General features: G+C 51.6%; 1 protein-coding gene across 1 annotated transcript in view; it reads right to left on the minus strand.

Annotated features, from left to right (window-relative positions):
- Nucleotides 1-7,838: 7,838 nt before the first annotated feature.
- The window catches only part of NTN4 (netrin 4), a 626,566-nt gene continuing 619,566 nt past the window's right edge, over nucleotides 7,839-14,838 (minus strand). Inside the window, exon 10 of the mRNA XM_069629824.1 lies at nucleotides 7,839-9,942. Within this exon, the coding sequence (XP_069485925.1) occupies nucleotides 9,806-9,942 (137 nt within the window). The 3' untranslated portion in view covers nucleotides 7,839-9,805. The remainder of the gene's footprint in view (nucleotides 9,943-14,838) is intronic.

The following is a 14,838-nucleotide window of genomic DNA, read 5'->3' on the forward strand; positions in this document are numbered from 1 at the left end:
TTAGGTAGGCATGGTGGGGGTTCTGCCAATTTAGCTTATTGTCCCAAAATAAAAGGAATTTGAGTGCACAGTTCTCACTCCATCTTATGATATGATAAGTTATTTATAACGCGCTTTCTAAGCGTGGACCCGGGGATCGAACCTGTGGTGCTCCATGTCCTCTTGCTTCCATGGCGAACACGTTGCCCCTGAGTTATCCTCCCGAGATATGGCTTTGTGTTGTATAGACAGTAGCCGGGTAAGAAAATTGGGACACCCACCCAAACATCCTTTTCAGCATTCCACGTGGCGTTGGCCAGTGCCTCCCAGCTTGGCACTACTTCCTCCCCTTTCAAGGCTCACGAAATAGAGAGAGGACTAGCAGCACAGGCCACCATGCAGCCACAGGACAGCGTTGGGTAGGCTGATTTCTGAAATGACCCACAGGGACCAATGCGTGACTTGTTAGATGGAACCCGCACAGCAGGATCTAGGCTGAGACCACCAAAAACTAATTTCCCCAAGCAGTTACAACAATCACCAGTCGAGGACAGGATTCAAACCTGTGCTGCTAGAGTGGACGGCTCACAGTAACGGGCTGAACCACTTCGGCACTTTGCGGTGGTATTCTGGACAAGCGCCCACTGCTTACACTGGACCCCTATAACCAAGCGGGCTCTGCCAGCTCTCAAACCTGCGGCAACACTTCAGGCAAGCCCTGCTCCTGGGCCCTCTGTAGAAGACTATTAATGGCATGCATTATTCAGCCAGAAGCCAATGGCATGCATTATCTGGCGCTAGAGTGCCGGCCAGCGGCCATTGGCTAATGGCATGCATTATCTTGCGCTAGAGTGCCGGCCATCGGCCAATGGCATGCATTATCTGGTGCTAGAGTGCTGGCGCTAGAGTGCAGGCCAGCGGCCATTGGCTAATGGCATGCATTATCTTGCACTAGAGTGCCGGCCAGCGGCCATTGGCCAATGGCATGCATTATCTGGCGCTAGAGTGCTGGCCATCGGCCAATGGCATGCATTATCTGGTGCTAGAGTGCTGGCGCTAGAGTGCAGGCCAGCGGCCAATGGCATGCATCATCTGGCGCTAGAGTGCTGGCCATCGGCCAATGGCATGCATTATCTGGTGCTAGAGTGCTGGCGCTAGAGTGCAGGCCAGCGGCCATTGGCATGCATCATCTGGCGCTAAAGTACCGGCCAGCAGCTATTGGCCAATGTCATGCATCATCTGGTGCTAGAGTGCCGGCCAGTGGCCAATGGCATGCATTATCTGGTGCTAGAGTGCTGGCGCTAGAGTGCAGGCCAGCGGCCAATGGCATGCATTATCTGGCGCTAGAGTGCCCGCCAGCAGCCATTGGCCAATGGCATGCATTATCTGGCACTAGTGTGCCGGCAGCGACCATTGGCCAATGGCATGCATTATCTGGCGCTAGAGTGCCGGCCAGCGGCCATTGGCCAATGGCATGCATTATCTGGCACTAGAGTGCCAGTCATTGGCCAATGGCATGCATTATCTGGCGCTAGAGTACCGGCCAGCGGCCAATGGCATGCATCATCTGGCGCAGAGTGCTGGCCAGCAGCCAATGGCATGCATCATCTGGTGCTAGAGTGCCGGCCAGCAGCTATTGGCCAATGGCATGCATTATCTGGCGCTAGAGTGCCGGCCAGCGGCCAATGGCCAATGGCATTCATCATCTTGCGCTAGAGTGCGGGCCAGCAGCCAATGGCATGCATCATCTGGTTCTAGAGTGCCGGCCAGCAGCTATTGGCCAATGGCATGCATTATCTGGCGCTAGAGTGCCGGTAAGCAGCCATTGGCCAACGGCATGCATTATCTGGCGCTAGAGGGCCGGCCAGCGGCCATTGGCCAATGGCATGCATTATCTGGCGCTAATGTGCCGGCCAGTGGCCATTGGCCAATGGCATGCATTATCTGGCGCTAGAGTGCCGGCCAGCGGCCAATGGCATGCATTATCTGGCGCTAGAGTGCCAGCCAGCAGCCATTGGCCAGACTCAAAATTGCATACCAGAGTGTACTTCTACCCCTTAAATTATGAGGGCCCACACCTAAGGACCCCTGCCGCAACTACCTGAGGTCCTAGTCCAGCCCAGGCCTCCCTTTGGTTCACTGACTGCTTCTTCAACCTACCCAATCATGAGAAAAAGCTTCAAGGTGTGGGGGAGGGCCAGGTTGTAGAGCGCGAGCAGGGGAGATATTTAGTCAGCGACAATATTTGACTATTTTCAAGTCTTCATGAACCTACCTCAGAGGTGGTAACACCTCTTTAATTAGGACAGTACATTAAACACTGAATATTAATGTGCGAGGCACTGTACTGTGTTATACCAGTGCATTAATATGCATAACGTTGAAGTGCATGGTTGCCTCAGTGCCGTATTTCCCAAGCAGTGCCTATTGGTTCCGGGTGACGCGCCTCAAGTGACTTTGATTATGGCCTGAGGGACCACAAGAGGGGCTGCACTCCCTGAATTCACCCCTCCCATGTGTGACTAGCGGGATCTAGTGAAGCAGGGGCAGCTTCGAATTCCCCAAAAGTGGGACTGGCAACATGTATCCTTTGGGAAGGTTGGCGCCAGCTGGGTACATTAGGAAATAACACGATTCGATAAAGTGGGACGAGCTCATATACATGGGGCTTTGTACAAAGCAAGTGGGCTCCCCCCAGAACCAATGGGTCAGTCCGTCAAGGTCTATTCCGTGATAACATGCGTTGTATGTGTGTAGTTTGACACCTAGTCCTATTTCCATGTCACCTAGGTCTTTTATCTCGTTGGAGGGGGTGAGTGAGGCATTGAAGGTGGCTGAGGGGTCTCTATGGAGCTGCAAGCACTGTCATATTTTATCCTGCATTGCTAGCAGCCAGGGTGCTTCAGTGCTATCCCCATCCACGCCTGTAGGGGGCGCTGCTGCAGAACATGGTTCTGGGTCCACGCCCGGCATGCCCCGTGGCCGCTGCCTCTGCAGGTGCACCGTCGGTCGTGCTGGGATTTGCAGGGGCTGGCCTCAACATCTAGCCGCCTGCCCCGGAAAGCCCCCCTCTATGGAGCGCTTAGGAGAAGACCGCAGCATCAGGTCACATTCAGAGCCTCGATTCTAGGACTTAAAAAGCAGGCTGCACCGAAGGGGAATTAAGTTTAATGCACCCTAATGAGGTTGTTGAATTGTTTAGCGCTGCAAGAACACGCGGCTCGGCAGAACTACAGACCAGGAGCGGACACCAGGGCTTAGTAGCTACCTCCTAGTCGAGGAGTTCGGTCCTCGAAAGCGGAGTGGCTCCGTGTTTTCTAGATAACCACACGCAATCAACTTGAATACATGGACTATAAATGGGAGTTATTTGCAAAGCCTGGCGTGGCTGTTACTCTCGAGAACTGGAGTTAAACTCTCAAACCGTCGAGGGAGCAATAATATTATTGATTATGAGTTTACTTTTATTTATTTTTGTAGTTTCCTAGCGCTACATGCTTCAGGTGACAGCATTGTCAATGTTAAGGTTACTCAGTGCGGTCACATCCAATGAAAGGACGAGTCAGCTCTGCTGGGAATCTAACCTTTGACCTGTATAGGCAACTCACTCATCTATCTAATTTGGGAACACACTTTCACGATCTGGCTTAGGGAATGATAAAACCCTCTAAGTCTTTTACATCCAAAATTAGAAGCAGCTACTAAGAGAATTCAAAATCAACACCCCCACAACATTTCTTATAAGGGTCCTACAAGAAGCTTCTAAGAATGTATGAGAAACTAGAGGGATTTGGAACCAATGCTTAGAACTTTAAGAACTTACATGACATGCTTCCTAAATCCTTATAACATCTTACACGTTTTAAGTTGGATTTTTTTTGTAGGCTCTTGTAAGATTCTGATAAGATCCTTATAAGAAAATAATTAAGAAATGTTTGTATGGGAATGGTGTGTCCGGGGCTTGGGAATTCCCATCATTTGCTAATTAAGCGCACCTGAGTGTTTCTAAACATTGACTTTTTTCTTTTTCTTTGTATTTTGTTTTTCTATGTGATTTATAATTATGGAGCGCATTTACGCCAACGCGCTTCACATAATTAAAACAGTAGAAAAGGTGTCAAAATGAAAGAAAACTAGCAAGGGCTAAGAACTTAAAAAATGCTCTTTGAGCTTTATAAATATAAATACAATCCAAAATACAAAAAAATATGTCAATGATGTGCATAGGAGGGTTTAAAACATAGATTTTTTTCTTTTTAAGTAGTATTTCTGATATGATGATAACTATAGGAGAGATCTATCAAGCACCGTCTATCACCCCTCGAACCCCAGCATGGCACCGCAGGCGCCTATCATCCCTCGAACCCCGTCTTGGCACTGCTGGCGGCTTATCATCCCTCGAACCCCAGCTTGGCACCACTGGTGACCTATCATCCCTCGAACCCCAGCTTGGCACCACTGGCGGCCTATCATCCCTCGAACCTCAGCGTGGAACCACTGGTGGCCTATCATCCCTCGAACCCCAGCGTGGCAAGGCAGGCGGCCTATCATCCCTCGAACCCCAGCTTGGCACCGCTGGCGGTATCATCCCTCCTAGCCCAGCGTGGCACCTCTTGCGCCCTATCATCCTTCGAACCCCAGCTTGGCACCGCTGGCGGCCAGCTTGGCACCGCTGGCAGCCTATCATCCCTCGAACCCCAGCTTGGCACTGCTTGCGGCCTATCATCCCTCGAACCCCAGCTTGGCACCACTGGTGGCCTATCATCCCTCGAACCCCAGCTTGGCACCACTGGTGGCCTATCATCCCTCGAACCTCAGCTTGGCACCAGTGGCGGCCTATCATCCCTCGAACCTCAGCGTGGCACCGCTGGTGGCCTATCATCCCTCGAACCCCAGCTTGGCACCACTGGTGGCCTATCATCCCTCGAACCTCAGCTTGGCACCAGTGGCGGCCTATCATCCCTTGAACCTCAGCGTGGCACCGCTGGTGGCCTATCATCCCTCGAACCCCAGCGTGGCACCTCTTGCGCCCTATCATCCCTCGAACCCCAGCTTGGCACAGCTGGCAGAATCATCCCTCGAACCCCAGCTTGGCATGCTGGCGGCCTACCATCGCTCGAACCCCAGCTTGGCACCGCTGGTGGCCAGCTTGGCACCGCAGGTGGCCTATCATCCCCCGAACCCCAGCTCGGCACCGTTGGCGGCTTACCATCCCCGAGCCCCAGCTTGGCACCGCTGGCGGCCTACCATCCCTCGAACCCCAGCTTGGCACTGCTGGTGGCCTATCATCCCTCGAAACCTAGTTTGACACCGCTGGTGGCCTATCATCCCCCGAACCCCAGCTTGGCACCGCTGGCGGCCTACCATCCCTCGAACCCCAGCTTGGCACCGCAGGTGGCCTATCATCCCCCGAACCCCAGCTTGGCACCGCTGGCGGCCTATCATCCCTCGAACCCCAGCTTGGCACTGCTGGCAGCCTATCATCCCTCGAACCCCAACTTGGCACTGCTGGCAGCCTATCATCCCTCGAACCCCAACTTGGCACCGCTGGCAGCCTATCATCCCTCGAACCCCAGCTTGGCACCACTGGCGGCCTATCATCCCTCGAACACCAGCTTGGCACCACTGGCGGCCTATCATCCCTCGAACCTCAGCGTGGCACCGCTGGTGGCCTATCATCCTTTGAACCCCAGCTTGGCACCACTGGCGGCCTATCATCCCTCGAACCCCAGCTTAGCACCACTGGCGGCCTATCATCCCTCGAACCTCAGCGTGGCACCGCTGGTGGCCTATCATCCTTCGAACCCCAGCTTGGCACAGCTGGCGGCCAGCTTGGCACCGCAGGTGGCCTATCATCCCTCGAACTCCAGCGTGGCACCGCTGGCGGCCTCTCATCCCTCGAACCTCAGCGTGGCACCGCTGGTGGCCTATCATCCCTCGAACTCCAGCGTGGCACCGCTGGCGGCCTCTCATCCCTCGAACCCCAGCTTGGCACCGCTGGCGGCCTATCATCCCTCGAACCCCAGCTTGGCACCGCTGGCGGCCTCTCATCCCTCGAACCCCAGCTTGGCACCGCTGGCGGTATCATCCCTCGAACCCTGGCTTGGAATGCCGGCGGCCTACCATCTCTCGAACCCCAGCTTGGCACCGCAGGTGGCCTATCATCCCCCGAACCCCAGCTCGTCACCGTTGGCAGCTTACCATCCCCGAACCCCAGCTTGGCACCGCTGGCGGCCTATCATCCTTCGAACCCCAGCTTGGCACCGCTGGCGGCCTATCATCCCCCGAACCTCCGCTCGGCACCGTTGGCGGCTTACCATCCCCGAACCCCAGCTTGGCACCGCTGGCGGCCTACCATCCCTCGAACCCCAGCTTGGCACCGCTGGCGGCCTCTCATCCCTCGAACCCCAGCTTGACACCGCTGGCGACCTATCATCCCTCGAACCCCAGCTTGACACCGCTGGCGACCTATCATCCCTCGAATCCCAGCTTGGCATCGAAGCACGGAAGAGTGAAGAAGGCGCGGAATAATGCACGAGAAGGAAACACCCCCCCCCCCCCGCCCCCGCAGACAAGGGATGACTGTCTCGCAAATCCCCCCCCCCCACCCCCGCCTCTCATCATATACAAGGCAGTAGTATCAGATACAACCCCCCCCCTCCCCCTATAGATTCAAGTACTGCAGAAGACAACCGGAGACCCCTCTACTTCAGGAACGCCTACTGGACCAATGATGAGCACAGACCTAGTAAGCCCCCCACCACACAACATTGAAGCGCCCCCTCCTCCAACCCCCAGTGTAGGCTTACTGTAATTATGGCATCCTATCAGGGGTGCAACTAAGGTTTAGTGGGATAGTAGGGGTTAACCCTTCAAATGTTAGACGAGGGCGTAACTTCAGAGACTGTAGGGGGAGGAGGGCAGAGGCCGAGTGGGGCAATGAGGGAGGCTGGGAACCGGGGGGTGGGGGGGGGGGCAGTGGGAGGCAAAGTTGAGAGAAGCCGGCAGGCAGCTTGGACTGCAGGCTTGTACCTTCAAATAAGACCTGATTTTTCATGTTCACTGATTGGCTAAGAGGTTCAATGAGGGTACTAAAACAGCATATGCTTGATCAAGGTGGATTTTGGGCTCTTGTTTCCAGACACCACATTCGGTGGACCGACAGGCGTTTTAACGGATTTCTGCCCGCCACAGGCTGCCAATCGAAAGGTCGCCCTGGCAGGGGAGTTGCTAGGTCTGGAAAAGACCCCGGGCTAAACTGATGTCTGAACTGTTGGGACTGGGGGCTAGCTAGTCTTTTGGCTGTAGCTCCTGAGATTCTATCCGGGGCTACAACCAAAACATCAGGGGCTATAACCCCCTTAGCCCCCCCCCTAGCAACGCCCCTGCGCCCTGGCAATGTGATGAGGGGGTTAATACTGCCTGTTTCAGGCAAGGTGGGCTCAGATTAAGTATAACCTCTTGAAACACTTTTATTTCTAGGTGAGCGCTGCGCTTAAAGTGCAGTGCGCTCCTTTAGGTACAGCTACTGTGATGGTATAATAGCAGCATAAAATGTGTAAGCGTGCCTGCTTGCCTATGCATTCCGCCCCATGCAGGACTCCCTGAGCGACTCAAATAGGCAGATTTGGCGGGAAATCATCTTGCAGAGTTAATCTGACACTTACCGCACTTGGTCAAGCACTTAGAGTACTACTAGTCAAGCATAGGGGGCTTACGCAGCCGCACATTCATTAGCGCGTAGTTCATGTCAATAGAGTTAGCTTACAGCAATGTTGCGCTCTACCTCCCACTGAGGGTACTGTTGTAAAGCAGCAGTACTACCATAAAACACAACCAGGCAAAGAAAACCCCACACGCGTGGTGCACATGCGCTTTACTACAGAGATGTCGCTCACACGCAAGCATAGGCTATATTGGCGGCCATTTTGATACATACACATTTCGGTTCACGGCGTCGCCAGAAAACAGAAGGGGCTCAACCGTGAGAACACATTGGACTCCGTGTCAGTGCAGGCCTACGTAGTGCACGTGGGACAGGAAGCGACATCCTTGGTTTCCGTATCCGGTGCCGCAGAAAACCACATTCACACTTTGGGGGCCATTTTGTAAAAAAGTGCTAATTGCATGCAGGCCACCATTAACGTTAGCACTTACTAGCTGTTATGTCCCCTGCACTCAATTTTCAACTTTTATCACACGGAGTGGCAGAGGGAAGCAAGCGTGAAAGCAAGCGAAGCCGCCTGTACTCTTTCATTTTACTCTCCATGTTGGAAAGAAATGTGAATGCAGTTTAGGCTGTGCAGACAATATTTACAAGGGTTTCCTGTGGGATGTGCCTGCTTTTAGCAGGTGCTAAATGCAGGCAGGTTCCATGGCAATCAATTTGCTTGATTCCTGAATGAAAATCTGGTGCAGACGCAAAGCCAGGATGCATTTAAAGGCGCAATTCATGGCGGAAATGCTAAATCTGTTTCGTGCCCTTACTCCTTCTTCCAACGCATCAAAACACCCCTGGAATATAGCGGTAAGATGTGAACACCGTACTCCTGGCTTTTACGCCTGCTTTGTGCTCTCCACCCCTTATGAAACAGCCTGTGTGGCGCTGCTGACAACTGACTGAAGACTGCCTACAAGAAAAATGCGCTGCCACGTTCAGGGCCTAATTCACAGAACGTTTAGCGCGGAGCACTTTACACCACGCCTAATTCACAGAGTGGAGCCAAGGGACTTTGCACTGCAAAAATACACTTTACACCACGCCTAATTCACAGAGCGGAGTAAAGGGACTTTGCACTGCAAAAATACACTTTGCACCGCGCCGAATTCACAGAACGCAGCAAAGTGACAATGCACTGCAAAAATACACTTTGCACTGCACCTAATTCACAGCGTGGAGCAAAGGGACTTTGCACTGCACCTAATTCACAGAGCGGAGCAAAGCGACTTGCTAAATGGGCCTAATTCACAAAAAAGCACTACGTTTGCACATGACCTTAGTGATTTTTGTGTGATTTGGGCCCATTTAGCATGGTGCAACGTCACTTTGATCCGCTCCGTGAATTAGGCGCAGTGCAAATTGTATTTTTGCAGTGCAACGTCACTCTGTTCTGTGCTGAACGTTCGGTGAATACGCCCCCCAGTGTCATTAAAGGGTATTACTCCATGGATACGCTTCAATGGGGAATTCTGATGTTTGGCAGCCTCTGCGGTCCTGCTGCTTTAACATGAAGGTACAGTATAAATAAAAACAGGAAGATAGTGGCACAACAGGCCTTGCATCCTCTTCTAGCTCATCAAGAACACACCATGCGTGTTACGTTAGCACAGTTGGCGCTTCCATAAAAAGAGGTGGCTTGCAATAAAGTGCTTTGTACAAGAACATATTTATGCTGGCATTTGGCCAGTGGGAGAAGTCAAGGCAAGCCCATGGTTCTGGAAGCAGGTGAGTCTGCTATCTGCCTCGTCAGTTCTCAGTGTCTTGTTCCTAAGCTCTAGCGCCACCTGTTCCCAATGACGCATAATACGCAGCATAGGATCTTCGGGGCCATGCATCCCCTTGCAAAGTACAGGCCACAATGTCCCTGCACCATAGCGTCAGTCCTGCAGCAACCTGCCACAAGCAGCATCCTCAGCGTTCCGTAAACCGCCTTATACAACAGGCCCTGATTAATATGCCGGCAATGTACTGAATAGTATCGGGAGCGTGCCGTAAAGGGTCCACTGGATGCCATCCTTGAACTAGGAATGGGTCGACATACGCGGTGGCGCTAAACTTGTACATTCCAGTTTCCTCTCTCTGTGTCCTTCTGCATGTGGTGTCCAACTAAGCACAGTCTCTTTTCAAAATCTCCAGTACTTTTCTCCCAAGGCTGGGTTTCCACATGTGCACAAAGCTCTTCATGTTGACGATCAGTCGCCCGCTTTTGATGTCCTCATAACCTGTGACAAGGTACTCCAAGCCTGGAAAGTAACAATAAATAAATAAATACATGAGAAATACACAAACCACACATTACTGATTATATTTCCCTGCTCTGTAGCCTTACTGGCCTAACATTAATTGTTTAACTGTTGATAAAAAGGTTTCAAAGTTTAATGAGGCACCACAAAGAGACCTACATCTCCAACCAAGTGTTATCACACCCCCCCTATCTTGGTTCAGAATGTGTCTCACAAAAAGGATAGTTAATTTCAACCACAGGGACTCAAAACAACTCACAGCACAAACCCTACTGAGGTTGATGTGTCTGACGCCTTAATTCTCAACTCACTCGCTGACAAAATGAACAGTGACCGATATGGAAAAGGAAAAAAGAATGTTTAAATGCTTCAATACTTCTGTTAAAACCTGATTCACTCAAAGGAAGATTCTCTAAATGTATTGCACTACCTCGGCAGGGTGTATATCTTGAAAAGCAGTGATTCTTGGGACGAAGCACCCTAATCATTCATGGACGTTGTTCGAAAATACGGTCGACCGGTTTCTGCAACCCAATACTAGCGGCTTTCCTCAGGATCAATAGGACCCTTTCTTCAAAGGGCCGTACTTTCAAGTCACAATAATTGTGTCAATATTATAATTTGTTGTCTCACCACTGGCGTTTCTTGGAGTACATTTGATTTGATTTGTACCGTGCCTGCCTGGCAAACGTCATCGTATTTGGGCAGAAATGACTGATCAAAAGAGTTATAATCAAACAATACCTAATCAGCAGTTTAGTCCCTGTCAATCCATAAGCTCCAGTCAGGGGTCACTACATCCCCTGTACAGATTGGAATTCATTTCAACAAATCCGCCTTTAATACTGTTTGAAAAAGACTCAGTGATTTTGCTGCTCAAATCTTTAGGGGTAGACTTTTCCAAATTCTAGGTCCGTAGACCGCAAAACTCCAGTCACCGCTTGACGCAGGAGGATGATGGAATGCTCAAAGGCAATTTATCCTCGGCCCCGAGTGAGCGACTTGAACAGTATCTGCTGATTGGATCTGCCATACAGGCTGGAGCCAGATTGTTTAGGCATTTATAAATAAGACCTAGAATTTTAAAGTCAATTCTGTCCCTCAGAGCTAGCCAACGAAGGGAACGACAGAATCTTGAGCTCTGGTCGGACTTCGTTACTCCCACCACCCATATCGCTGCCGCATACTGAGCTCTTTGTAGTCGTTGGCGGTGCTTAGCTGGAATTCCTGCAAGCAGCCTATTGCAATAGTCTGATTGAGCACTTACTAATACTCCGACCACTGCGGCCCGCTTGTCCGACAGGCCAGGCCAGGCCAGGCCAGGCCATGAGGTAGGGCATGACGCAGAAGCCAGAGAGTGTAGAAAACGGACTGCACCGTGGCACTCACCTGCTCAGATTCTCTGTCCATATGCAGCCCATATTCTTAATCTTGGTGGCTAGTGGGAGATCCGTGCCCAAGAAGTGGGAGGTCTGGGGAAGAGTTCCTGCTTCCAAGAAATGTTTCAGGGGCAAATAAGGCTACCTCTGTTTTCTTGGCATTGGGCTGAAGCCAGTTAGCTGGCATCCAGCTACTGACCGCCTACAGTCCTTCACTCTAAGGAAGGACTCTTCCACATTACCTATGTCGACCTATATCTGCGTATCGTCAGCATAAAACTGCAAGTTCACCCTGGGTTTCCTCACTATATCCATCAATGGCCGTAAGTATAGGTTGAACAACCGGGGGGCGGGGGATAGGATCCCTGCCGCACTCCACAGGTCTGTACCAAAGGGTCCAAAACCCAACCACCCAGTTTAACCTATATTTGCCCTACAGTACAGTAGTCACTATGGTGAGTAAGGCTTACCAAATAATGCATGGGACAAGGCTGGTAGGGACGAATCCTGCCACCAGGCTCAAGTTGATCAGGAAAGTGACCCGTTAAAACAAATGCCAGATGCGGGTGAGGAAGCCAGCCCAGCACAAGAGCTGCCAATTAATCTGTGGGGTTAAGAATTTAGAACGACAAAGCAATGTCCGAAGGATCTGCTGCCCTCCAGCTACCAGGTGGGCAGAACGGGGGTGACACAGTACCTGTCAACTGCTCCCTCCTCCTCCCTCGATCAGAAGAGCCACTGAATGAAGTAGCGGCCTCAAATTTGGCTCTATCTGGGAAGAGGCATGACCCCTTTCCTGCTTCCTTTACCTGGGCTCGGCTACCTCGACTCACAAGTGGTCTCCAGGTTTCCATGTCCAGCGTCTAAGGTCTTCTTTCAGTTCAAAGGTTCACACAAGTTAGCGTCACCACATGCAAGGTGACTTGTAGCGCTATACAACACCTCGAAAGAAATAATTCAGCCGCACACTGCCCCACGTAGTCAATCATGCCAAGGCACAAACATCCAGGTGTAGCTGTACCCTTCCAATTGTCAAAAATAATATTCCCATGGTATACGCATGCGCAGTGGGCATGCACAGGCGCACGCGGACACGAGCAGCGGGCACGCAACTAGCACTGTATTTATTGATATTTTGGCACTCTTGGAGGGGGGGGGTACATTGGGCATTCAGGCCACTATATCAGCCACTCCCCACCCCCAGATCATTACACGATTGCAGCCAATCATGGCTGGCACAACACTGATTTGGCTTTCCTCCGCCAGCTGTGCATCTTTGTCATTTCACTCCCATTCAACAATTCATACATTCAAGTCTTGGCTCAGCTGTGATTGTAATTGGGTATTTACAATGCACTTAATACCCGGGGATCGAACCTGTGTTGCTCCGTGTCATTTTGCTTCCAAGGCGAGCGCATTGCCCCAGAGCTATCCTCCTGAACAACTGAAAGCAAAGGCACATCCAGGCTGTGCCAGATGAGGAAAAGGCTATACAACCCTATAGCATAATGACCCCTCTGTCTGAAGCGAGGGCGCTTAGGAGCACATCGCAAGCCCACCACGCAACCACACACGTGACAATACACTGACCACCGATTCACAGTACCCGCCCTTGCCCTTCATCCACAACTCTCGCGTAATCCCCTACTTGTGAGATCTGACGGTTCCATGGGATCTTGTCGAATATTGAAAGCCGCATGTCAAAAAGATTTTTTTTTAGGCCGATGGGGTGAGGCCTTGAATATTTCCAAATATCACTTTTTTGGGTGGGGGCGTGTCAACTCCCCTCTCCTTGACCCCTCCCCCAAGGGAATGTGTTCCCGTGACCTCCCCCCCGCCCCCGGAAAACAGCATTCAAAAACAGTTTAATCATCCGCCGCTTCGAACACCTGGGCGACCCCCAGCAGACACGCCTTACGCAAAGGTTTACGACACCCCATCACCCACAAGTATGTCTGACCTACTCCGCTGTAAAGGGGGCCGCGTGACCTCTCGCCCTCTAGCATCTCCCCTGCGCTTTATCACAGAGCCAGACTGGGGTGAAGCCGGGGTGCCCGGGGCGCGTGACCTCTGGCAGAGGCAGACGGGGGTCACGGGGCGCCCTGGGCCTAGGCACACATCCAGGTGTCACATTACTCCACCGCTGACACCTGTCCAATGGGTTATTGAAAAGAAAACCCATAGAAGAGAGAAACCCGCAGGCCATGTCACGTGGCACAGGCAAGGGCGACGCCATGACAGTACGGCGAGGCCAGCAGTTTAACCCTTTCACTGCGCCAGCACATATCTGTCAGCGGTTCAGAACTCGCTGTCGCTTGCTTGAGGCCCCTCATCCGTGTGGATTTGTGTAAGGGGACACAATAATGCTGATTGTCTTCGTGTCTGCACTTACCTGTGATGCACTTTAATGAATCTTTGTATTGTCTTAACGTTATGCAAATGCGTAACATATGTGACTGTAAACAATGCGCCCAAATACCTAAGGGTTCGGGGCGCTATATAAATACACAAATCAATAAATACGCAGAGTAGCGAATAAGAGAGAGGGCACCCTGCAGTCTACACCGAAAGGATGAGAAATAGTTCACTCTGTTGTAATGTCAATCTTGGAAGTGGGAGGCGATGGCTTATAAAATAAAACATTTATATGGTTTTAGCGAAACATCTGTGGCTATGAGGGCACTGAAAAGGGGTCGTGAGGGCCAGATTCGCAAAACACCTGTTCTGTGCAAGGGAAGGACGCTGCTAATGCGTCCGTCTGCTTGCATGAATTCAGGGCTGGGAGGGGGTATTACCCCTCACTAATAAGTGCATTCTGTTTCACAAATAGGATGTACTTTTCTTAGGGGGGGGCATAGATGCATCCTTCTGCGCTGCTTGAATGAATCTGAGGGTCTTTACTGACCCTTCTGTGCAGCCTTTTCAACTGGGACAACAGCGATGTGAACCAATGGTGTCCTGCCTGCATCTTTGTCAGAGCAGGCGAGGATCCAGGCGGTGGGGGATGGAGGGGATGCGGGGGGGGGGGGCGTTGAAGGGGGGGAACCAGAGCGGGTCGCTGCCAGAAATTCAAATATTCTTTTTACAAAAAATGCTTTCCTGATATGGCCACGTGACTGCCTTCCTTTCCCACTCCTCATTGATTGGCTGGGGTAGGTCAGGTGGTCTCAGGGCTCAAGTTCTTAAAGAGAAAGTGGCAGGACTGTGACGTCGCAGGAAGTGAACGTATCCTAAGGTGAAATATGCACATTTCTTTCAGTTTGTCTTTCCCAACTGAAGAAAGTGCACAGGACAAAAAAGCATTTGCCACGAGACTACATTTCCCAATTAACATTGATGGCCAAGTATAAAAGGTGCACGCGTTATGTCTAACTCTAGGGCAGTGGTATTCAAACTGTGGGTCGCGACCCCCTAGGGGTCCGCGGGTGCATCCCAGGGGGGCCCTGAGAGCTCAGCATGAAAAAAGATTTTTTTTTTTTTTTTTTTTTTTAGATTGGCAGAAATGGGCAGGGGTGGC

Source organism: Ambystoma mexicanum, chromosome 12, assembly GCF_040938575.1.
Source record: "Ambystoma mexicanum isolate Mex_15411 chromosome 12, UKY_AmexF1_1, whole genome shotgun sequence".
Classification (NCBI taxonomy): domain Eukaryota; kingdom Metazoa; phylum Chordata; class Amphibia; order Caudata; family Ambystomatidae; genus Ambystoma; species Ambystoma mexicanum.